We start from the raw sequence: 26,989 nt of genomic DNA on the forward strand, positions 1-26,989 counted from the left end.
TAGGCTAGATAGAGTGAGAAATGAGGAGGTGAGGAGGAGAACAGGGGTGGAAAGGGGGTTGGGAGATAGGGTTGATGAAAGAGTATTAGGATGGTTTGGACACATGGAAAGAATGAGTGAAGAGAGACTAGTAAAAGAGGTATGGAAGGCAGATGTGGAGGAAGAGAACATGAGGGGACGTCCTAGGATGAGATGGATGGATGGGGTGAAGGGGGCTTTGGGGAAGAGGGGAATGTCTGTTGAGGAAGGGTCGGGAGAGGGCAGAAGACAGGGGGTGAATGGAGAATGATTGTATATGGATGATGTGATGCATGAGGTGGAATGGATGGGGGGTGGGGGGTGAGGTAGTATGTGTGAGCAAAATTTGACGCAGCCCGAAGGGATTTCTCCCCGTCTTCTCTTTTTATGCATGGGGGATGGAGAGGGGGGTTGCTGATTTAATGAAGTGGCCTTGCTGTGGATGTACTGTGACTTGTGACATTGCCTATGACCCAAGTCAGTGGACAAGGTGCAGGGATGACCTGTCATCCAGGGGGTGCTAAGATGGGAGGGAGGGTGGAGGGGAGTGGAGTGCATTAAGGGATGAAATGGGTGGGAATGATTTTATGCCCTTTTCTTTTTGGCTACCTCCCTTGAAAGGGGGAAAAAGCCTTGGTATATGTATGTACTTTAGGTATATATTCTAATTTCACACATCCTGTCTAACCCACACTATAGGATTCACATTACATACTGGAACGGAGCTCTAGATCGAGCTCTGGAGTCCAGCGCTTTTTGAATAAGCTAGAGGAAATGCCTCGTTGGTATTGTATTGGGACAGGGGAGCTTTGTTTATCAAGTGACCAAAATTATATAATAGAGTAAATTTACTTCATGATAAAAATAATGGAGGGTGAAGATAGACACAAATATAGTGAACCAATGAAGAGAAGATTAGATGTAAGCAGGGTTGAATCACCGTTGTCATCCCAAAAGTTGCAACATGGAAACACCAAAGAGGAATCAAAGGTATGAAAATAATGCATTTTCAGGGTTTCCAAAAGAAAGTGGAATACTAGGCAGAGGTATAGATTTGGAAAGGGAAACAAAGTATATAAATATTCTAAGAATCAAGAGATTACAGAATTAATCAATGAAATTATGGATCTGAAAGCTGAATACAGGTAGTCATCGACTTACGACCGAGTTCGGTTCCGACAGACAGGTCGTAAGCCGATCTGGACGCAAGTCGGATTTTATATATACACAGTATATATTACCCTTTATATATATATATATATATATATTATCCTTTAAATATTATTTTTGTTACTGTATATATATATTGTATATTATATTTAGCATACTGAAATAATCTTAGCATCTTTGAACTATGTTGTACAGCATTTTTTAACCTTTTTATAATTTCATCTGACTTTCTTTGGGAAACGTAGCCTAGGCCTAAGCAAAGGATTACAAAGGCGGAGCATGCCGACAGGAGACCTTTTGGTCCATATCTAGGTCGGATGCAAAAAAAAAAAAAATCCTATCATTTTTTACCTATATTTAATACTGTATTTTTTAACCTTTTAATTATTTCGCCATCAGACTTTCTTTAGGAAACATATGCATACTGAATAAAATCTTGTTATCTTTGAGCTATGTTGTTTAATATTCATTAACTTTTTTATAATTTGCATTATGAAACATTGCCTAGGCCTACGCATACTGAATAAAGTCCTGTTATCTTTGACCTACAAATACTTTTTTTGTTGGTTACATAAAAATTCTTTTTAGAATGATGACCCGTCATCTAGGAGGTGCTAAGATGGGAGGGAGGGTGGAGGGGTGTGGAGTGTTTTCAGGGATGGAGTGGGTGGGAATGATTTTATGCCTTTTCCTTTTTGGCTACCTCCCTAGTAAGGGGGGAAAAGCCTTGGTATATGTATGTATGTATGTACATTAAAATCATTGCAAGGCAAAATTAGGAAAAAAAGTATGTACATTAAAATCATTGCAAGGCAAAATTAGGAAAAATTTTTATTTCAAAACACATTCTTTTCGTTTACGTACTGTACCGAAAATATTGTTATCGACAACTGACTAGGCATAAACAAAGTTTACTGTTACATTTTATCAATCGCAAAACATAAAAATACAAAATGCTGTACCGAACATATTGTTATCAACAACAGACTAGGCATAAAAAAAAAGTTTGTTACATTTTATTAATTGCAAAAACATATCAAAATAAAAAATGCAAGGCAAAATTAGTAATTTTTTTATTTCAAAACACATTCTTTTCGTTTACGTATTGTACCGAACATATTGTTATCGACAACAAACTAGCCTAGGCATAAAAAAGTTTCTGTTACATTTTATCAATTGCAAAACACATAAAAATACAAAAATACAAAATGCAATGCAAAATTAGGAAACATTTTACTTCAAACAAACAAAATGAAAGAATATTTAGCTGGCTGGGATGCTGATGCTGCCGGCAGCCTGTCAAAACTATCGTACTCGCATCTCACGGTGTGCAGAGTTAACTGGCCTGTACTGCCAGGCATAACATTGCAATTCTATTACTCTATTAAATATTATTGCACTATCTCATGGTCGTAAAATCGATCAGTCGTAAATCGCATAGGTTGTAAGTCAACGACTACCTGTACAGGGCAATGTATAGAGAAGTGAACGAGTTGAAAAAACAAAATGCTGAAACAAACAGGGTGCTTAATGATCTAAAATAGGAATTAAACATAGTCAAAAGTGAGAACAAAAGTATGAATAATGAAGACACAAACATGAGGCTTTGAAAAAAGAAAAGAACAAATACAAGCAGTGACCAGAAAGTTGGAGAAACCATAAATGAGACAGATCTTCAAGAAATCAATCAATGGAAAGTAGAACAAGAAAACCAAAAATTAACTTTTAAAAGAATTTGTACAAGTGGAAGAAAATGCAAAAGAAACAGTCATTAAAGTAATTAACCCCTTCCATACGGTGCCGCACACGTAGGCGTCATGAGGAGCAAGTGGATTCGCGACGCTGCCATATCGGCGTCTTGATTATATTTATTGTAGTCCTCCCTGTGTTTTTACATTCTCTCTAATCTGCTCTTAATCCCATTCTCTGTGGTTTTCAAAATTCACGGGTGAAAGAGAGAACGATCGATATAAGCCGTGACTATATTTTATGATGCGAGTATTATTACGACACGTCGTACGGCTGGCATTGGCTGCTGCCCGCGAGATTTAAGTTCCGTACCGAAGTGGTTAAAGAGAAAGAAAACTGGGTCAGAGACACATACATACATATACCAAAGCCTTTTTCCCCCCTTACAAGGGAGGTAGCCAAAAAGAAAAAGGCATAAAAACCATTCCCACCCATTCCATCCCTAATGCACTCCACTCCCCTCCACTCTCTACCCTCCCTCCTATCTTGACACCTCCTGGGTGATGGGTCATCCTTGCATCTTGTCCACTGCCCTGGGTCAGAAGCAGTGTCGCAAGACACAGCACATCCACAGCAAGGTCCCTTCATTAAATCAGCAACCCCCTCTCTCCGTCCCCTCATGCAGAAAAGGAGAAGACGGGGAGAAATCCCTTCGGGCTGCATCAAATTTTTCTCACACATACATCCCCCCACCCATTCCACCTCATGCATCACATCATCCATATACAACCATTCTCCATTCACCTGTCTTCTGTCCTCTCCCATCCTTCCTCAACAGACATTCCACTCTTCCCCAAGGCCCCTTTCACCCCATCCATCCATCTCATCCTAGGTCGCCCCCTCATGCTCACTTCCTCCACACCTACCTTCCATACTTCTTTTACTATTCTTTCTTCACTCATTCTTTCCATGTGTCCAAATCATCCCAATACTTTTTCATCCACCCTATCTCCCAACTCCCTTACCACCACTGTTCTCCTCCTCATTTCTCACTCTATCCAGCCTAGTAACCCCCATCATACTTCTCAGACACCTCATTTCAAACACATTCAATCTCCTTCTCTTATGTTCCATGTTTCAGCCCCATATAGTGCTGTTGGCACAATCACACTTTCATACAATCTCCTCTTAGCATTCCTTCCCAAATGTCTATTTCTCATTACATTTCTTAATCCACCAAGGCATTTACTCACTTCTATTAATCTATATTCTACCTCCACCTCCAATCCTCCCTTTCCTGTCACATTTGCACCCAAGTATCCAAAACTATCCACTTCCTCCAGTTGCTCTCCCTTAACCCCTTCCATACGGTGCCGCACACGTAGGCGTCATGAGGAGCAAGTGGATTCGCGACGCTGCCATATCGGCGTCTTGATTATATTTATTGTAGTCGCCCCTGTGTTTTTACATTCTCCCTAATCTGCTCTTAATCCCATTCTCTGTAGTTTTCAAAATTCACGGGTGAAAGAGAGAACAATCGATATAAGCCGTGACTATATTTTATGATGCGAGTATTATTACGACACGTCGTACGGCTGGCATTGGCTGCTGCCCGCGAGATTTAAGTCCCGTAGTGAAGTGGTTAATGTTCACTTCATGTCTGCTGCCACTTCCACCCCTTGTACATCTCATCACCTTACTTTTAACCCATATTTATCTTCAACTTTCTTCTTTCACATACTCTCCCAAACTCTGTCACCAACTTCCTCAATCCCTCCTCTGATCCTGCTACAAGCGCAGCGTCGTCAGCAAACAACAGCTGGCTCACCTCCCACATTCCTCCATTTTCTTTAACCATCTCCAATCCCTGACCCACCACCCTATCCATGTATAAGTTGAACAGCCAGGGCAACATAACACATCCCTGACTAAGTCCCACCTTTACCTCAAACCATTCACTCTCTCCATTTCTAATCCTGACACATGCTCTGCTACTCTCGTAAAAACGCTTGACAGTTTCTAGAAGCTTTCCTCCTATCCTGTATATCTGCAAAACCTCCCACAGTGCCTTCCTGTATACCCTGTCATAAGCCTTTTCCAGATCCATAAAAGCCCAATAAACATCCTTACCCTTTCCTATAGCTTTCTCACATATCTAGTCTTACCACAAAAATCTGATCTACACAACCTTTACCTGTCCTAAAACCACACTGTTCCTCACTAATTACTCCTTCTCTTCCTCTCATAATCCTCTCAATCAAGATCCTCCCATAAGCCTTCCCAACTACACTTGACAAGCTAATCCCTCTAAAACTACTACACTCACACTTGTCCCTTTTTCCCTTGTAAAGTGGAACTATACAGGCACTCCTCCAGTCCTCCGGCACTCTACCCTCTCTCCAACAAACATTAAATAGCCTCACCAACCAGTCCATCATCACTGTACCTCCTTTTTTTTAGTTATCCTGCATGGCATCCATCCAGACCAGGTGCCTTACCTGCTCTCATCACCTTAACAGCTGCTTTCACTTCATCCTTCCCTATTTCTCTTCCATTTTCCTCATTCATCATGATCATTTTCTTAGCATTTCCCACTGCAACTAACTTTCCCTCTCTATCCTCCTTAATATTTAGCATCTCCTCAAAATACTCTGTCCATCTTCCCCTTACTGGCTTCTCTTCCATTATCATCTCTCCATCTGCACCTTTTACCTTTTCTTCTCTACTTGATTCACCTCCTCTTCCTCTCTTAATTTCTTTCCAAAACATCTTTTTATTACTTTCAAAATTGTCTGTCATACTCTTACCCCATTTCACATCTGCTCTCCTCTTTGCCTCCTTTACCTTGTGCTTTACTTCTCTTCTTTGTACCTCTCATATGACTCCCTCATCCTATTTTGTAACTAATCTGTGAAAGCTCGCTTCTTCTCTTCTACAACCTTCTTTGTTTCCTCATTCCACCATTCACTACCCTTCCTTCTATTTCCTCCTGTCCTTCTTGTTCCACACACCATCTTTGCACACTTTGTGTCTCCCTCCTTGAACCATCCCCATTCCTCCTCCACTCCTAGCTCTACTCTATCCTTCACTCCCTCCCACTCCTCTCTCAGCTTCTTGTAATATCCCTACCTTTTGTCCTTTTCCTCTTTCTCCATCTATCCTCCACTCTCAACTTATCTTCCACCAAAAAATTATCTGCTATTCCCCCACTCTCTCCCCTTAGAACATGTACATCCTTAACTCTTCCTATTATACTCCTAATTACCACTACATAGTCCATTAACGCTCTATCTACCACCCTTCCATCCACCGCCCTCTCCGATGTGTACTTTTGCTCGACTTTCTTCCAAAACACTGTATTTGCTATCATCAATTCTCTAGACACATCTCCATCATCAATTCTCCTGGAGCTCCACATTTCCCAAGCATTCTGTCATTTGGTTCATTTCCTACCTTAGCATTAAGGTCTCCCAATACTACTACATTGATGTTCCTCCCTAATCCCTCTATGCACTCTATCCAAAAAGCCTCCCTTTCTTCTACACTCTTCTCACTACCAGGCCCATTTGCACTTACAAAAACCCACATCTCTTTTCCCAGTTTCACCTTCATCCACATTAACCTTGAAGAAACCTTCCACTCCACTACATGTTTACCTATCTCTTCACTTACTAGTATAGCCACCCCTTCTCTCCCTCTCTTCATTCCTGAGAATCTCCCAACAACTCTCCCAAACTCACACTCACCCCTCCCTCTCAACTTGGTTTCACTCAAAGCCAATACATCCATCTTTCTTTTCACAAACATACTGCCTGTCTCTTCCCTTTTACTCTCATCTGTACTACATCCACGCACATTAAAGGACCCAAACCTTAGGGTACTGGTGGGAAAACATTTTTTAAGAATGTCCCCTTTGGGGCTACAGGTAGAAGGATGCCTAGTCCTAATCCCAGTCCCATTTTTCTCGCCTCTTACAATTCAAGTGGGAAGACTTGGTGGCAGCATTCTATCCCCCACCACAGGGTAGGCGAAAAAAGGAAATGAATATTCAGAGAAATGGTACATGACAGTAACAAGGGGTTGGGGGACAGCATAACAGAGGGACAATCACAGTATAATAAAAGTATCATCATTTCTCTGTGAATAGAGTCCTCCTCCATCACAGACAAAATGATGTGTGGCTCTGGTCCATAGGGGCACTCCATATAGACCCTAAAGTATCAAGTGCATGCTACTTTGCCACAATAACATGCAGCCAATACCCCAGACCGGATAATATACTGAATCCTAAACAATTTGGTTATAGACAAGGAAGATCATGTGCCACAAATTGTATTTGTTTTTATTCAAAGAGGTGTGGAAGGCAGATGTGGAGGGAGTGAACATGAGGGGGCGTCCTAGGATGAGGTGGATGGATGGGGTGAAGGGGGCTTTGGGGAAGAGGGGAATGTCCGTTGAGGAAGGACAGGAGAGGACAGAAGACAGGGGTGAATGGAGAGTGGTTGTATATGGATGATGTTGTGATAGCATGAGGTGGAATGGGCGGGTGGATGGGGGGTGAGGTAGTATGTGTGAGCAATATTTGACGCAGCCCGAAGGGATTTCTCCCCGTCCTCTCCTTTTATGCAATGGGGGGACGGAGAGGGGGGGTCGCCGATTTAATGAAGCGGCCTTGCTGTGGATGTGCTGTGTCTTGCGACACTGCCTCTGACCCAGGGCAGTGGACAAGGTGCAGGGATGACCCGTCATTCAGGAGGTGCTAAGATAAGAGGGAGGGTGTAGGGGTGTGGAGTGTATTCAGGGATGGAATGGGTGGGAATGATTTTATGCCTTTTTCTTTTTGGCTACCCCCCTTGTAAGGGGGAAAAAGCCTTGGTATATGTATGTATGTAATAGATATAATGCAAGAAAGGGACAGATGGACAGATTGTACTTTCCTAGATTTACAAAAGGCTTTAATTAAGCACCACACAAAAAGCTATTAAGGAAACTCAAAACAACAGGTGTACAAGGAAAATTATTGAAATAGATGGAAGATTTCTTGCATGGGAGAAAAATGAGGGTGGTACTTAGAGATAAAAACTCAACCTGGGAAGAAATGATAAGTGGAGTCCCACAAAATTCAGTATTAGCTCCGATCATATTTGCCATATATATAAATGACATGGATGAAGGTGCAGAATGTTATATGAACTTCTTTGCAGAACACGCAAAACTACTAAAGAAAGTAAGTATAGAAAAAGACTGTACATCACTACAGAGAGACCTGGACAAAGTCTGGGAATGAAGCCAAAAGTGCTAAGTGAATTTCAACGTCAAGAAATGTAGAATAATAAAGTTTGAACAAAATAAAAAAAGAATATCAGGACAGTATAAAATTGGTACAAAGGAAGTAAAAATAAGTCTGCTCAGAAAAGGACCTAGGAGTAATTATTAACAAAGACATGTCACCAGACAAGCGTATAAACAAAATAGTTGGAGAAACCTACAATTGACTAAGATCAATAAAGGTGGCTTTTAATTACTTAGATGAAGTGATGGTAAAAAAATATATATATATATATTAGTCAAATGATAAGACCAAGATTGGAGTATTCTGTGACACTATGGACACCCAGCACAAAAAATAATATAAAGAAATTTGAAAGAATCCAAAGAGCAACGACAAAGATGGCACCAACACTTTCAAAATTGACATATAAAGACTCTCTAAACTGGAACTACCAACCCTGGAACAAAGAAGATAAAGAGGATATCTATTGGCTATTTACAGAATCATGGACAGCATGGAAGTCCTTGACAGAGAAAACTTATTAATGTGGGATAAAAGAAAAACAAGAGGACATGAAAAGGAACTCAAAAAGGATAGTTATAGAAGAGATCTGAAAAAAAAAAGTTTTCCACACAGAATGGTGGATATCTTGAACAAAGTGGAGGAAATAATAGTATGTGCAAAAACCATACAAGAATTTAAGAACAAACTAGATGCTGAGAGATACAAAGACAGGTCACTATGAGCATAGCTCCCCTTCCCATATAATACATATCACCTGGAATGACTAGTATTTCCAGGTTACCCCTCTCACTCACATTCTCAACCTCAACATTATCCTCTGCAAGTACCAAGTACACTAACAAACCTATATTCAGATCACTACCCCATATTAAAATGGTAAACATAGAAGGGTATAGATTGTATGCATGTCATTTACAATAACATGACCTCATTTACCTTTTCAACATAACGGTTAGGTGCAATGCGAATGTCGTACTCATCTGCCCAGGCAAATGACATAGCTGTGCAGTAGGAGGACCAGAAACCATAGAATGCCACAACATCCTGTATAAAAGAAGATCTATTAATACTGTGGTAGAAAATACAAATACTTGACAAAATATATAGAGCCAATTATCATAGTCTAACAAATACATATACCAAATGCTTCTTCCCACTCACAAGGGAGGTAGCCAAAAAACAAATGCATAAATCCATTCCCACCTATTCCATCTCCACATACTCTACTCCCATTCATCCCCCTCCCTCCCTCCCATCTTGGCTCCTCCTGGATGATGGGTCACCCTGCATCCTGCCCACTGCCCTGGGTCAGAAACAGTGCCACAAGACACAGCACATCCACAGCAAGGCTGCCTCACTAAATTGGCGACCCCCCTTTCCATCCCCTCATGCAAGAAAAGAGAAGACAGGGAGAAATCCCCCACTCCCCACCCACTCTCATGCATCACAGTATCATCCATGCACAACCACTCTCTACTCACCCCCATCCTCTGCCCCCTCATGTTCACTCCTTCCACCTTCCATACCTCCCTTACCAATCCCTCCTCACTCACTCCTTCCATGTGTCCAAACCATACCAACACTCTTTATCAGCCCTATCTCCCAACTCCCCTTCCATCCTTGCTCACCCCACCTCCCACTCCATTTAGCCCAGCAACCCCCATCATACTTCTCAGGCACTTCATCTCAAACACATTCAAACTCCTCCTCTCATATGTTCCATGTTTCTGCCCCATACAATGCTTTTGGCACAATCACTCCTCCATACAATCTTCTCTCAGCATCCATTCCCAAATGTCTACCTCTCATTACATTTTTTAATCCACCAAGTCATCCACTTGCTCCTCTCAATCTACATTCTACCTCCACTCCTCCCTTTCCTGCCACATTCACACCCAAGTATCTAAAACTATCCACTTCCTCCAGCCTCTTTCCCTCAATACTCACCTCCAGTCTGCTGCCACTTTCTCCCCCTGAACATCTCATCACCAAACTCCTGCCCACATCCATCTTCAACTTCTTTCCCTCACACACAATCCCAAACTCAATCACCAACCTCCTCAATCCCACCTCTGACCCCATCACAAGCACAGTGTCATCAACAAACAAGAATTGACTTGTCTTCCACTCCTCTTCATCTCCAATGCCCAACCCACCACCCTTGCACCACCCCATCCATGTATAAATTGAAAAGCCAAGGCAATATAACACATCCCTGGCAAAGTCCCACCTTTACTTCAAACCAATCACACTCTCCACCCCTGACTCCAACACAAGCCCCATCATTCTCACAAAAACTCTCAACTGCTCTTAATAGCTCTCCTCTTATCCCATATATTCACAACACTTTCCACAGTGTCCCTCTGTCCACCCCATCGCACACTTTTCCAAATCCATAAAAAAAAAAAAAAAAAAAAAAATCAAGGAAAAAAAAAAAAAAAAAAAAATCCCCATCCTTTCCCAAAGCCCCCAAACACATCTGCCCCACCACAAAAATCTGATTAACACAACCCCTACCTGTCCTAAACCCACGCTGTTCCTTACCAATTACTCCCTCTGTTCCTCTCCTAATCCTCTCAATTAAAACCCTCCCATAAGCCTTCCCAACAATTAACAAACTGATCCCTCTGACACTATTACATTCACACCTGTCTCCTTTTCCCTTGTAAAATGGAACTATACAGGCATTCCTCCAGTCCTCTGGCACTCTACCCTCTCTTAAACAAATATTAAATAACCTCACCAGCCAGTCCACTATCACCCAACATCCTTTTTAGACATTCTGCACAACACCCATCCAACCCAAGTGCCTTACCTGCTATCATTATCTTAACAACAGCCTTATTTCTCCTCCATTTTCCTCAATCACCACTGTCATTTTCTTAGCACTTCCCAATGCAACTATCTTTCCCTCCCTCTCCTCCTTCACATTTAGCAACTCTCTAAAATAATCTGTCCATGTTCCTCTTATTGCCTTCTCTTCCACTATCATCTCTCCATCTGCACCTTTTACCTTTTCTTCTCTATTTGATTTGCCTCCTTTTCTCTTAATTTCTTTCCAAAGCATCTTTTTATTACTTTCAATTTTTTTTACATACTCTTAACCCATTTCACATCTCTCCTCTTTGTCTCCTTTATCTTGTGCTTTACTTCTCTTTCTTTTCTTTGTACCTCTCACATGATTCCCTCATCCTATCTTGTAACCAATCAGTGAATGCTTGCTTCTTCTCTTCTACAGACTTCTTTGCTTTAGCATCCCACCACTCACTACCCTTCCTTCTATTTCCTCCTGTCCTCCTTGTTCCACATACCATCTTTGCATGCCTTGTGACTCCCTCCTTGAACCATCCCCATTCCTCCTCTACTCCTAGTTCTGCTCTATCCTTCACTTCCACTCCTCTCTCAGCTTCTTGTACTCCTCCTTTTGTTTCTCATTTAAGCAGTTTACTCTAAGCACCTCCCTACCTTCTGTCCTTTTCCTCTTTCTCCATTTATCCTCCACTCTCAACTTACCTTCCACCAAAAAATTATCTGATATTGCCCCACTCTTTTCCCTTAGAAAATGTTCATCCAAAACTCTTCCTAATATTCTCCTGGTTACAACTATGTAATCCATCAATGCCCTCTCTACCACCCTTCCATCCACCACACTCTCTCATGTGTACTTATGCTTGACTTTCTTCCTAAACACTGTATTTACTATCATCAACTCTCTAGACACATCTCCACCATCAACTTCCCAATACCATTTTTCCTGGAACTCCACAATTACCAACCACTCCATCTATTGGTTCATCTCCTACCTTAGCATTAAGATTTCCCAATACCACTACATTGACATTTCTTCCTAATCCCTCTATGCACTCATTTAAATCTATCCAAAATGCCTCCCTTTCCTCTCCACTCCTCTCACTACCAGGCCCATATGCACTTACAAAAACCCACATCTCCTTTCCCAGTTTCACCTTCATCCACATTAATCTTGAAGAAACCTCCTTCCACTCCACCACATGCTTACCTATCTCTTCACTTACTAGTATAGCCACCCCTTCTCTCCCTCATCCTCTCTTCACTCCTGAAATCCTCCCAACTACACTACTATACTCAAACTTGCCCCTCCCTTTCAACTTTGGTTCACTCAGTGCCAACACATCCATCTTTCTTCTCACAAACATACTGCATATCTGTTCCCTTTTCCATTCATCTGTACCACATCCATGCACATTAAAAGACCAATACCTTAGGGTTCTGGTTGGAAAACTCCTCCCAGACCCTCTTACACATCTGATTTTTTTTAGGAATGTCCCATTGGAAATTATTTTCAAGAAGTCCATCATATCCGGAGATGTCCCAAGAGAATGGAAGCTAGCTAACGTTACTCCCATATTAAAAAAAAAGTGACAAAAAGAAGCCAAATAACTATAGGCCTAAAAGTTTGACTTCAATCGTAGGAAAAATAATGGAAACTATCATCAGAGATGCTATCGAACATCATTTAGAAAGTAACCGTTTGATAAATGATAGCCAGCATGGTTTCGTTCTTGCGTGACTTACTCGAGTTCTACAACACAGTTATCTCGAATTATGACAAAAGAAACAATATAGATTTAATATATCTAGACTTTGCAAAAGCTTTTGATACCGTCCCACACGAAAGACTACTTACTAAATTAGCTTTACACAGAATAAGTGGTAGCCTATTAGGTTGGACTAGTAATTGGTTGAATGGTCGAAAACAGAGAGTTGTTTTAAATGGAAAAATTTCTAGATGGAAAAATGTTACATGTGGAGTTCCTCAGGGTTCCGTTCTTGGGTCACTTCTATTCATAGTATATATAAATGATATAGACCATGGACTAAAATCTACTGTTTCCAAATTTGCTGATGATACAAAACTGTGCGGAATGGCAAATGTTCACTTAAACCAATTAGATATTCAAGAAGATTTAGATAAATTACAGCAATGGTCTGAAAAGTGGCTAATGAAATTTAACACAAGTAAATGCAAGGTAATGCACATAGGTAAAAATAACAGTAAGTACGATTACAAGTTATTTGGAAATTCGTTAACAAAAGTGGATAGTGAAAAAGATCTCGGCGTAATTATCAGTAACGACCTCAAATCATCCAAGCAGTGTATTTCAGCCTCTGAGAAAGCTAAGATTCTAGGACTGATTGTGCGATCTTTTGATTTCAAAAGTCCATCACTCATTAACAAGCTATATAAATCATTAGTTCGTCCACATTTGGAATATGCTGTTTCCGTATGGTCATCGAATCTCATTAAAGACATGGACAGACTGGAAAAAGTACAATGGCGAGCCACAAAACTGATTCCAAATATCAAAAATAAATCATACGAAAATCGACTAAAACATATGAATCTGTTTTCCCTAAAAAAGCGTAGACTCAGAGGTGACTTGATACAGGTCTTTAAAATTCTAAAGGGAATTGACAACATCAAAAGTGACAAAATTTTCACATTGAATGAGAATCAGACAAGAAACAATGGTCTCAAACTGTCCAGAAATAGATTCAATTTGGAAGTCAGTAGAAACAACTTTGCCAACCGTGTAGTTAATGAATGGAATAAACTTCCTGCACAAGTAGTGCAATGTAGTTCAGTTCGAAGCTTTAAGAATCATTTAGATAAACACCTAAGCAAGATGCTGTAATGATTATAATAAATTTTATATTATTTGTTTTGTTATCATTTGTCTGTTTGATTTTCATTTATTATTAGTTATATGTCAATTTATTATTATTTACTATTTACCTGTTTGTTTATTACAGTCACTATCCGAGTTATGAAGTACGCGAGCTACGACCACCCGTACTTACGACCACATCTAGCAGATGCCTATTATGAGTTTACTGTACATGTCTGGCAGCACAGCGCGTAAGATATTTGTGGCAACCGGCATCGCGTACGACAGTTATGGCAGAGATGGAAAAGTTGCTATATACGTGGTTGGAAGATAATAGGCAAAGAAATGTGAGAGTGACGTTGCAAGCAGTGCAAAGTAAGGCTACAAGTTAATTTCACATGTTGAAAGAACGTGCAGGTGAAGAATACACTTCACATGAGTTCATAGTGAGTGCTGGGTGGTTTCATTGCTTTCGAGAGCATTACCAGGTTCACCACGTGTTGTCGAAAGGTGAGGCTGCTAGCAGTGATGTGTCTGCAGCTAAGGCATTTGTGGAAAAGTTTGATAAATTATGGATGAAGGATATTTATGTACTTACGACCACGTCTAGCTGATGCCTATTGTGAGTTTACTAATACGAATACAGTATAATAAGTATTTTCTTTCTTTAACTTACCATATAATATTAACAACTAAGCAACTGAAAACAATACTGTATACAACTGTAGGAGAGAAGCCAAACGCAGAGTATGGGATCCAATGTATTTAACGTTTCACCCACCAGGGCTTCTTCAGAAATAACATAGTGGACAAACATCTGACTCCTTATATAACCCAAGCTTGCGGGGAGAAACGAACATGAAACTGGTGTTAAAAAAAAAAAAGGTAGAGACTGAACAACTTCACACCAGGCTTAATGACCCCCTTATGGGTCGATAGCCTTAAAAAAGTCCACTATGTTATTTTGGGAGAAGCCCTGCTGGGCGCAACGTTAAATATATTGGATCCCATACTCTGCGTTTGGCTTCTCTCCTACAGTGCTGTTGCAGTCGTTGCTGTTTTTAATCAATGCTGTATACAAATATAAATGTACTGTACCTATATCTCACACTTAGAATGGATTGAAATGGATGGGAAAAATAGATCTTAACCTCTTCACTCCGGTTCAAAATCTCGCGGGCAGCATTAGCTGCCAGACGTACGATGTGACGTAATAATACTCGCATCATAAAATATAGTCACCGCTTATATCGATCGTTCTCTCTTTCACCCGTGAATTTTGATAACCATAGAAAATGTGATGAAGACAGTTTAGAGAGTATGTCATTACGCAGGGGCAACTACAATAAATATAATCAGCAGCCTCGCATATCCACTTGCTCCTCATGCCGCCTACGTATGTGGCACCGTACGGAAGGGGTTAAGGCACTTACTTTCTTCTCTCAATCTACAGTCTACCTCCACTTCTCCCTTTCCTGCCACATGCAACCCAAAATACCTAAAGTTATCCATTTCCTCCAGCCTCTCTCCTTTAACCCCTTCCATACGGTGCCACATACGTAGGCGGCATGAGGAGCAAGTGGATACGCGAGGCTGCCATATCGGCGTCTTGATTATATTTATTGTAGTTGCCCCTGCGTAATGACATACTCTCTAAACTGTCTTCATCACATTTTCTATGGTTATCAAAATTCACAGGTGAAAGAGAGAATGATCGATATAAGTGGTGACTATATTTTAAGATGCGAGTATCATTATGACACATCGTACGTCTGGCAGCTAATGCTGCCCGCGAGATTTTGGCCCGTACTGAAGAGGTTAAGACTTACTTCCAACTTGTTCCCATCCCCTTCCATTATACATCTCATCACCTAACTTTTATCCACATCTACCTTCAACTTTCTCTTTTCACATACCTTTGCAAAATCCATCACTAACTCCCTTAACCCCTTCCATACGGTGCCGCATACGTAGGCGGCATGAGGAGCAAGTGGATACGCGAGGCTGCCATATCGGCGTCTTGATTATATTTATTGTAGTTGCCCCTGCTTAATGACATACTCTCTAAACTGTCTTCATCACATTTTCTGTGGTTATCAAAATTCACGGGAGAAAGAGAGAATGATCGATATAAGCGGTGACTATATTTTATGATGCCAGTATTATTACGACACATCGTACGTCTGGCAGATAATGCTGCCCGCGAGATTTTGGCCCAGAGTGAAGAGGTTAATCCCTCCTCTGACCCTGCCACAAGTAGAGTGTCATCAGCAAACAACAACTGGCTCACCTCCCACTTCTCTCCATTTTCTTTCACCATCTCCAGCTCCCTGTCCATTATCCTCACATTTATCTCCTGCACCACCTCATCCACACACACATTGAACAGCCATGGTGACATAACAAATTCCTGCTGCAGTCCTACCTTCACCTCAAACCACTCGCTCTCTCCATTTCCAATTCTAACACAGGCTGTACATCTGCTCTCCTCTTTGACTCCCTTATCTTATGCTTTACTTTTCTTCTCTTTACTTTGTACCTTTCATATGATTCCCTCGTCCTAATTTGTAACCAATCTATGAAAGCCTGCTTCTTCTCTTCTACACCCTTCTTTGCTTTCTCATCCCACCACTCACTACCTTTCCTTCTATTTCCTCCCCTCCTTCATGTTCCACACACCATCTTTGCACACCCTATGACTCCCTCCTTGAACCGTCCCCATTCCTCCTCCACTGTTAGTTCTACTCTATCCTTCACTTCCTCGCACTCCTCTCTCAGCTTTTTCTTATACTCCTCCTTTTCTCTCTCATTTAAGTTGTTCACTCTAAATGCCTCCCTACCTTCTGCCCTTTTCCTCCCTCACCTATTCTCCACTCTCTACTTACCTTCCAGCAAAAAATTATCTGATATTTCCCCATTCTCTCCCCTTAGAATATGTACATCCTTAATTCTTCCCACTATACTCCTGGTTACCAATATACCCCGCTTCCATCCACCACCCTCTCCCATGTGTACTTATGCTTCACTTTCTTCCTAAACACTGTATTTGCTATCATCAACTCTCTTTTGAGACCCATCTCCACCATCAACTCTCAACTATGATTTTTTCCTGGAACTCCATACTTCCTAATCACTCTATTGGTTCCTTTCCTACCCTAGCATTAAGGTCTCCTAACACCACTACATTAACATTTATCCCTAATCCCTCTATGCACTTATTCAAGTCCATCCAAAACCCTCCCTTTCCTCTACTGCCTTCTCACAACCAGGCCAATACACTTACAAAAACCCACATCTCCCTTTCCGGCTTCACCTTCATCCACATTAACCTTGATAGAGAATTAATAGACTATACAGTGGTAATCAGGAGTATAGTAGGAAGAGCTAAGGATGTACATGTTCTTCTAAGGGAGAGAGTGGGGGAATATCAAATAATTTTTTGGTGGAAGGTAAGTTGAAAGTGGAGGATAGAGAAAGAGGAAAAGGACAGAAGGTAGGGAGGTGCTTAGAGTAAACTGCTTAAAAAATAAATAAAAGTACAAGAAGAAGCTGAGAGAGGAGTGGGAAGGAGTGAAGGATAGAGTAGAACTAGGAGTGGAGGAATGGGGATAATTCAAGGAGGGAGTCATAGGGTGTGCAAAGATGGTGTGTGGAACAAGGAGGATGAGAGTGGTGGGATGAGGAAGCAAAGAAGGTTGTAGAAGAGAAAAGCGAGCTTTCACAGACTGGTTACAAAATAGGAAAAAAAAATCAAATTAGAGGTACAAAGAAAAGAGAAGTAAAGCATAATATATAGGAGGCAAAAGAGGAGAATAGACGTGAAATGTGGTCAGGGGAGTATAACAAAAAATTTAAAAGTAATACAAAGATGCTTTGGAAGGAAATTAAGAGAGAAAGAGGAGGCAAATCAAATAGAGAAGAAAAGGTAAAAGGTGCAGATGGAGAGATTATAATGGAAGAAAAGGCAGTGAGAGGAAGGTGGGCAGAGTATTTTGAGGAGTTGCTAAATGTGAAGGAGGATAGGGAGGGAAAGGTAGTTGCAGCAGGAAGTGCTGAGAAAATGACAGTGATAAGTGAGGAAGAGGAGAAATAAGGAAAGATGAGGTGAAGGCAGTTGTTAAGATGGTACATACATACATACATATACCAAAGGCTTTTTCCCTATGAGGGGGCATAGAAACCACTCCCACCCATTCCATTTCCTATATATTCCACTCCCCTCCACCCTCCTCCCTCCCTCTTATCTTGGCACCTCCTGGATGACGGGTCATCCCTGCATCTTGTCCACTGCCCTGGGTCAGAAGCAGTGTTGCAAGACACAGCACATCCACAGCAAGGCCACTTCATAAATTCAGTGACCCCCCCTCTCCATCCCCCCATGCAGAAAAGGAGAAGACGGGGAGAAATCCCTTCGGGCTGCGTCAAATTTTTTCTCATACATACTTCCTCACCCCCCATCCCCCACCCACTCCCCCTCATGCATGACAGCATCATCTATACACAACCCCTCTCCATTCATCCATATCTTCTGTCCTCTCCCATCCTTCCTCCACAGACATTCCTCTCTTTTGTAATGCCCCTTTCACCTTATCCATCCATCTCATCCTTGGACGCCCCCTCATATTCACTCCTTCCACACTTCTTTTACTAATTTTTCTTCACTCATTCTTTCCATATGTCCAAACCATCCTGGGTTATATGGGTGTCAAAGGATTTACAAAGGCGGAGCATGCCGATTGGAGACCTTTTGATCCATATCTAGGTCGGATGCGAAAAAAAAAATCATATTAATAATAAAACAATAAATAAAAACTATAATAATGTAAATAACAAATAAAATACATAAATTAAATGCATAGGTATAGTTAAATAATAAACAAACAGGTAAATAGTAAATAATAATAAATTGACATATAACTAATAATAAATGAAAATCAGACAGACAAATGATAACAAAATAAAAACAAATAATATAAGATGGATGGGGTGGTGCGAGAGGTGAATGCTAGGGTAGTAGGTCAGGGATTGGAGATGGTTAAAGAAAATGGAGAAAAGTGGGAGGTGAGCCAGCTGTTGTTTGCAGACGACACTGCGCTTGTGGCAGGGTCAGAGGAGGGATTGAGGAAGCTGGTGGCAGAGTTTGGGAGAGTATGTGATAGAAGAAAGCTAAAGATAAATGTGGGTAAAAGTAAGGTGATGAGATGTACAAGGGGTGAAAGTGGCAGTAGACTGGAAGTGAACATTAAGGGAGAGCGACTGGAGGAAGTGGATAGTTTTAGATACTTGGGTGCAAGTGTAGCAGGAAAAGGTGGAGTGAAGGTGGAGGTAGAATGTAGATTGAGAGAAGCGAGTAAATGCCTTGGTGGATTAAAGAGTGTAATGAGGAATAGACATTTGGGAATGGATGCGAAGAGGAGACTGTATGAAGGAGTGATTGTGCCAACTGCACTGTATGGGGCAGAAACGTGGAACATAAGAGAAGAAGAGAGAAGGAGTTTGAATGTGTTTGAGATGAGGTGTCTGAGAAGTATGGTGGGGGTTACTAGGCTGGATAGAGTGAGAAATGAGGAGGTGAGGAGGAGAACAGGGGTGGAAAAGGATTTGGGACATAGGGTTGATGAAAGAATATTAGGATGGTTTGGACACATGGAAAGAATGAGTGAAGAAAGACTAGTAAAAGAGGTATGGAAGGCAGATGTGGAGGGAGTGAACATGAGGGGACGTCCTAGGATGAGGTGGATGGATGGGGTGAAGGGGGCTTTGGGGAAGAGGGGAATGTCTGTTGAGGAAGGAAGGGAGAGGACGGAAGACAGAGGTGAGTGGAGAATGGTTGTATATGGATGATGTTGTGATTGCATGAGGAGGAATGGGCGGGGGTGGGTGGGGGGGGGGTATTATGTGTGAGTAAATTTTGACGCAGCCCGAAGGGATTTCTCCCCGTCCTCTCCTTATATGCAAGGGGGGACGGAGAGGGGGGGTCGCCAATTAAATGAAGCGGCCTTGCTGTGGATGTGCTGTGTCTTGCGACACTGCTTCTGACCCAGGGCGGTGGGCAGGGTGCAGGGATGACCCGTCATCCAGGAGGTGCTCAGATGAGAGGGAGGGTGGGAGGGGTGTGGAGTGTATTTAGGGATGAAATGGGTGGGAGTGTTTTTATGCCTTCCCCTTTTTGGCTACCTCCCTTGGAAGGGGGAAAAAGCCTTGGTATATGTATGTATGTAAATTATAATCCTTACAGCATCTTACTTAGGTATTTATCTAACTGATTCTTAAAGCTTCGAACTGAACTACATTGCACTACTTGTGCAGGAAGTTTATTCCATTCATTTACTACACGGTTGGCAAAGTTGTTTCTACCTACTTCCAAATTGAATCTATTTCCGGACAGTTTGAGACCATTGTTTCTTGTCTGATTCTCATTCAATGTGAAAATTTTGTCACTTTTGATGTTGTCAATTCCCTTTAAAATCTTAAAGACCTGTATCAAGTCACCTCTGAGTCTACGCTTTTTTAGGGAAAACAGATTCATGTGTTTTAGTCGATTTTCGTATGATTTATTTTTGATATTTGGAATCAGTTTTGTGGCTCGCCGTTGTACTTTTTCCAATCTGTCAATGTCTTTACTGAGATTCGGTGACCATACAGAAACAGCATATTCCAAATGTGTCATGCAGAATGTCTAAAAGAAGGAGGTACAGTGATGGTGGACTGGCTGGTGAGATTATTTAAGGTTTGTTTAAGAGAGGGTTGAGTGCTGAAGGACAGGAGTATAGTTCCACTTTACAAGGGAAAAGGGGACAAGTGTGAGTGTATTAGTTTCAGAGGGATCAGTTTGTTGAGTGTTGTTGGGAAAGCTTATGGGAGGGTCTTAATTGAGAGGATTAGGAGAGGAACAGAGGGAGTAATTGGTGAGGAACAGTGTGGGTTTAGGACAGGTAGGGGTTGTGTGGATAAGATTTTTGTGGTAAGACAGATATGTGAGGAAGCTTTAGGTAAGGATGTTCTTGGGCCTTTATGGGTAAAGGCTTATGAAAGGGTAGACAGGAAGGTATTGTGGGAGGTATTGCGGATATATGGAATAGGAGGAAAGTTTTTAAGAGCACTCAAGAGTTTTTATGAGAGTAGTAGAGCTTGAGTTAGAATCAGAAATGGAAAGAGTGGTTTGAGGTAAAGGTCGGACTTCATCTGGGATATGTTATGTCACCTTGGCTGTTCAATTTATACATGGATGGGGTGGTGTGAGAGGTAAATGCAAGGGTAATGGGTCGGGGATTGGAGATGGTTAAAGAAAGTGGAGAAAAGTGGGAGATATGCCAGTTGTTGTTTGCTGATGACACAGTGCTTGTAGCAGGATCAGAGGAAGGATTGAGGAAGTTAGTGTCAGAGTTTGGGAAGGTGTACGAAAGAAGCAAGTTGAAGATAAATGTGGGTAAAAGTGTGGTGAAGGTCAAGGGGATGGCAGTTCGAATCCTGCCACCAGCTAAGTTGAACCATGGGCATGGTTCATTAAATTCCATGCTACAAAGTCCTCTGTGAGGGGCACTGCCCTAGCCTACCGATAGGGGGAGTTTATGACATTAAACCATATCATATCATATTAAACCACATCAAAAGTGAAGTGATGAGATGTACTAGGGGAGAAAGTGGTAGCTCAATGAAAGTGAGTATTAAGGAAGAGAAACTGGAGGAAGTGGATAGTTTTAGATACTTGAATGCGAATGTGACAGGAAAGGGACAAGTGGGGTTGGAGGTAGAATGTAGATTGAGAGAAGCAAGTGGATGCCTTGGGGGATTAATAAGTGTAATGAGAGCAGACATTTGGGAATGGATGGTAAGAGGAGACTGTATGAAGAAGTGATTGTGCCAACAGCACTGTATGGAGCAGAAACATGGAACATAAGAGAGGAAGAGAGAAGGAGTTTGAATATGTTTTTAAGATGAGGTGCCTGAGAAGTATGACAGGGGTTACTAGGCTGGATAAGGTGAGAAATGAGGAGGTGACGAGGACAGCGGGGGTGGAAAGGGAGTTGGGAGATAGGGTTTATGAAAGAGTATTGGAATGGTTTGGACACATGGAAAGTATGAGTGAAGAGAGATTATTAAAAGAGGTGTGGAGGGCAGAGATGGAAGGAGTGAACATGAGGGGGCAACCATGGATGAGATGGATGGATGGGGTAAAAGGGGCATTGGGAAAGAGGGGAATGTCTGTTGAGGAAGGACAGGGGTGAATGGAGAATGGTTATGTATGGATGATGCTGTGATGCATGAGGGGGAGTGGGTGGGGGATGGGGGGGGAGAACGTGTGAAAAATAAATTGACGCAGCCGAAAGGGATTTCTCCATCTTCATTTCTGCATAAGGGGACGGAGATGAGGAGTTGCAAATTTAATGAAGCAGCCTTGCTGTGAATGTGCTGTGTCTCGCGACACTGCTTCTGACCCAGGGCAGGGGGCAAGATGCAGGGATGACCCATCATCCAGAAAGAGCCAAGATAAGAGGGAGGGAAGGGGGTGAATGGGAGTGGCGTATGCAGGGAGGGAATGGGTGGGAGTGGATTTTATGCCTTTGTTTTTTGGTTACCTCCCTTGTAAGTGGGAAAAAGTCTTTGGTATCTGGGCGAGTTGAACTAAGGGCATAGTTCATTAAGTTCCACGCTACAAAGTCCACAGTAAGGGGCACCGTCCTAGCCTCCCAATAGGGGGGAGTTTGTGACATTAAATGAAATTAATAATATGTAAATAAATTCTATGACACATGGCAGTGTTTTTTCCCCATGTTGCTACACTGTGGTGTCACATGTTAGACAAGTAGGATGGGGTGGGTAATTGCTATTGTAATCCTAAAAAGGGATACTCATTGTATTATATAGCTTCCTTAACTATATACATACATATACCAAGGCTTTTTCCCCCTTACAAGGGAGGTAGCCAAAAAAGGAAAAGGCATAAAATCATTCCCACCCATTCCATCCCTGAAGACACTCAACACCCCTCCATCCTCCGTTTTATCTTGGCACCTCCTGGATGACGGGTCATCCCTGCACCTTGTCCACTGCCCTGGGTCAGAAGCAGTGTCGATATAGAATAAAAAAAATAAATAAATAAAAAAAAATCAAATTGCACATAGATGGGAGTTGGGAGATGGGAAATGAGAGAGAGAGAGAGAGAGAGAGAGAGAGAGAGAGAGAGAGAGAGAGAGAGAGAGAGAGAGAGAGAGAGAGAGAGAGAGAGAGAGAGAGAGAGAGAGAGAGAGAGTGTGTGTGTGTGTGAGGGGGGGGGGGATGTACTAATGTTGATTTGGCAGAATGGCTAGTGGTAAACCGTGACATATGCCACACCCTCAACAGACTCCTTAGAGCACACAGACTATAACCCATATAGATGAACTACAGCTATTCACACAACACTATACCCGACATCTGGAAGCATGGTAAAATAATCACCATTCCAAAACCGAACAAAGACCTAACAATCCCAACATCGCACCGCCCAATCACACTTCTCTGCACCCCCTCTAAAGTCATTGAACGCCTAATACTTCAACTTGTCACACCACATATTCCCCTTGCTGACTCACAACACGGTTTTAGGCCACTACACTCCACAAACACTCTTCTGACAAACCTCACACAAAGAATTTTAGATGGCATCAATTCAGATAGGCCCCACCAAAGAACACTTCTTATAACATTAGACATTAGTAAAGCTTTTGATGCTATCCCCCGCCACAACCTAACAAATAAAATATATAACACAGACATGCACAATAACACCAATAGATGGCTGGCCAGTTATCTGGCAGGTAGGAATGCTTACGTGTCATATAATGGCCAATCATCGCACATCAGAAACATTAAGAACGGAGTACCACAGGGCTCAGTTCTATCCCCCACACTATTTAATCTATACATTCATGACTTACCCACGCCAGACACCTCAGAAATACAAATCTCTTCCTACGCAGACGACATAACAATCACATGCACACATCGTAACACAAAGCTGAAAAAATAATCCAGCCATACCTTGACACACTCAACACATGGTTCATCACAAACAGACTCAAAATAGCTCCAACCAAATTTACAGCAACACTTCTCACCAACTGGACAAAAGAACACAAATACATACCTCATCTCTACATCAACAACACTCTAATACCACACACAAACACACCGAAAATTCTTGGTGTAACATAAGATACATCCATGTCTTTCAAACAACACATCACAAACATAAAAAACAAATGCACACCCAGACTTAACGCACTTAGTCAATCACTGGAACAACATTTGGACAACACAAAGAAACTAATATAACAATATACAAACAATGCATACGCTCAGTGTTGAATTATGCGAGTCCTGCATGGGCTCCTAATCTCAGTGAGACACACCACAACACCCTTCAAATCATACAAAACAAAGCCCTAAAAACAATTACAGGCTGCACAAATACAACACCTACAGACCATTTACACCATGAAACATAAGTCCTCAAAGTCAAGGACCACCTCGACATGAGAGGCACACAAACACTTGCCGCAGCCACCACAAACACATTACACCCGCTACACTACATAGCAGAACACCCACACACACCAAGAAACATTAAAACAACACCCAAAGACCTTTATCACGCACAGATACTCTCTTCTCTTCCTCCACAACCACCAAATACCAGCCTCCAGAAACATATTCATAATCATATCACTCACCGCTCCATTAACACACTGAAAGACAACACACTGCTGCATGCCAGACCCCCTGATATCCACCCTTCTGAATCCTCTCTCCCACGAAAGGACAGAGTCCACTTGGCCAGACTGCGGTGCGGTCACCACCCAGCACTTCTAAGCTACCAGAAGAGGCTGGATGACCGCATTGTGAACAGCTGCCCAGGATGTAACACTTCACCCCATACCATACAACACATAATGGAAGACTGCATTATACACAATCATGCACGCAAACAACACAACATACGCTCTATAAAGGATTTGTGGGAAAACCCAGTTTCGGCTATGGCATTCCTTGGGGAGACGGGACTGCTCGGACAGACAGTCTAGGGAACGACAACAACAACTGGAAAACCTCTATGTATTTACTATGTGTACCTTAGAGTTACCCTATGGTTGACTGTTTACTGTCTTCACTAGTACATAATGAAAGAGTTGATTGAAAGAGTTGATAAACGTTGATGAAAGAGTATTAGGTGGGTTTGGACACATAGAAAGAATGAGAGAAAGAAAGACTAGTAAAAGAGTAATGGAAGGCAGATGTGGAGGGAGTGAACATGAGGGGACGTCCTAGGAAAAGATGGATGGATGGGGTGAAGGGGCCTTTGGGGAAGAGGGAAATGTCTGTTGAGGAAGGACGGAAGAGGACAGAAGACGGGTGAATGGAGAATGGTTGTATATGGATGATGCTGTGATACATGAGGTGGAATGGGTGGGGGGATGGGGGTAAGGTAGTATGTGTGAGCAAAATTTGATGCAGCCTGAAGGGATTTCTCCCTGTCTTCTCCTTTTCTGCATGGGGGGACGGAGAGGGGGGGTCGCCGTTTTAATGAAGCGGCCTTGCTGTGGATGTGCTGTGTCTTGCGACACTGCCTCTGACCCAGGGCAGTGGACAAGGTGTAGGGATGACCCGTCATCCAGGAGGTGCTAAGATAAGAGGGAGGGTGGAGGGGGGTGGAGTGTATTTAGGGATGGAATGGGTGGGAGTGGTTTTATGCCTTTTTCTTTTTGGCTACCTCCCTTGTAAGGGGGAAAAAGCCTTGGTATATGTATGTATTAGTACATGATCTCAATTATATTACTATATTGTTTAATCTATTATTCCCTGTGGTGGGGGAAAAGAATACTGCCACCAAGTATTTCCACTTGGATCGTAAGAGGCGAGAAGAAAGGGACGGGGATTGGGACTAGGCATCCTTCTACTTCTAGCCCCACAGGGGGCATTCCTAAAAGAAAAAGTAAAGGCATAAGAGGGTCTGGGAGTTTTCCGACCAGCACCCTAAGGTTTGGGTTTTTTAATGAGCGTGGATGTGGTACAGATGAGAGTAAAAGGGAAGAGATAGGTAGTATGTTTGTGAGAAGAATGATGGATGTGTTGGCTTTGGGTGAAACTAAGTTGAAAAGGAAGGGTGAGTGTAAGTGGGAGGTTATCAGGAGTGAAGAGAGGGAGAGGGAGGGAAGGGGTGGCTATTCTAGTAAGTGAAGCGATACATAAATGTGTAGTGAAGTGGAAGGAGGTTTCCTCAAGGATAATGTAGATGAAGGTGAAACTGGGAAAGGAGATGTGGGTCTTTGTAAGTGCATATGGGCCTGGCAGTGAGAAGAGTGTGGAAGAGAGGGAGGCCTTTTGGATAGATTTGAATGAGTGCATATAGGATTTAGGGAGAAATGTCAATGTAATAGTACTGGGAGACCTTAATGCTAGGGTAGGAAATGGTCCAATTGATGGAGTGGTTGGGAAATGTGGGGTTCCAGGAAAGAATCGTAGTGGAGAGTTGATGGTGGAAATGTGTCTAGAGAGAGAGTTGATGATAGCAAATACAGTGTTTGTTTCAAAAGAAAGTCAAGCATAAGTACACATGGGAGAGGGTGGTGGATGGAAGGAGAAAGAGGAAAGGGACAAAAGGAAGGGAGGTGCTTAGAGTGAACTCTTTAAATGAAACGGAAAAGGAGGAGGAGTACAAGAAGATGCTGAAGGAGTGGGAGGGAGTGAAGGATAGAGTAGAGCTAGGTGTGGAGTAGGAGTGGGGATGGTTCAAGGAGGGAGTCACAAAGTGTGCAAAGATGGTGTGTGGAACAAGAAGGTCAGGAGGAAATAGAAGGAAGGGTAGTGAATGGTGGGATGAGGAAACAAAGAAGGTTGTAGAAGAGAAGATGCGAGCTTTCACAGATTGGTTACAAAATAGGACGAGGGAGTCATATGAGAGGTACAAAGAAAAGAGAAGTAAAGCAAAAGGTAAAGGAGGCAAAGAGGAGAGCAGATGTGAAATGGGGTAAAAGTATGACAGAAAATTTTGAAAGTAATAAAAAGATGTTTTGGAAAGAAATTAAGAGAGGAAGAGGAGGCGAATCAAGTAGAGAAGAAAAGGTAAAAGGTGCAGATGGAGAGATGATAATAGAAGAGAAGGCAGTAAGGGGAAGATGGGCAGAAT

The 26,989-nt window shown here is 42.1% G+C and overlaps 1 protein-coding gene across 5 annotated transcripts in view; it reads right to left on the minus strand.

Annotated features, from left to right (window-relative positions):
- LOC143038544 (dnaJ homolog subfamily C member 21) overlaps positions 1-26,989 on the minus strand; it is a 232,255-nt gene that overhangs the window by 158,487 nt on the left and 46,779 nt on the right. For 4 of the 5 annotated variants that reach the window (XR_012967578.1, XM_076207874.1, XM_076207875.1 and 1 more), the window contains exon 6: positions 9,110-9,217. The exons of the other annotated variant lie outside the window; for it this stretch is intronic. Coding sequence is in view for 3 of the 4 variants with exons in the window: in XM_076207874.1 (XP_076063989.1) it covers positions 9,110-9,217 (108 nt within the window). In the remaining variant the exon portion in view is untranslated. The remainder of the gene's footprint in view (positions 1-9,109; positions 9,218-26,989) is intronic. 5 annotated transcript variants of the gene reach the window in all.

The sequence above is a fragment of the Oratosquilla oratoria genome, chromosome 24 (genome assembly GCF_046742065.1).
Source record: "Oratosquilla oratoria isolate Oo_2021 chromosome 24, ASM4674206v1, whole genome shotgun sequence".
NCBI classification, from domain to species: Eukaryota; Metazoa; Arthropoda; class Malacostraca; order Stomatopoda; family Squillidae; genus Oratosquilla; species Oratosquilla oratoria.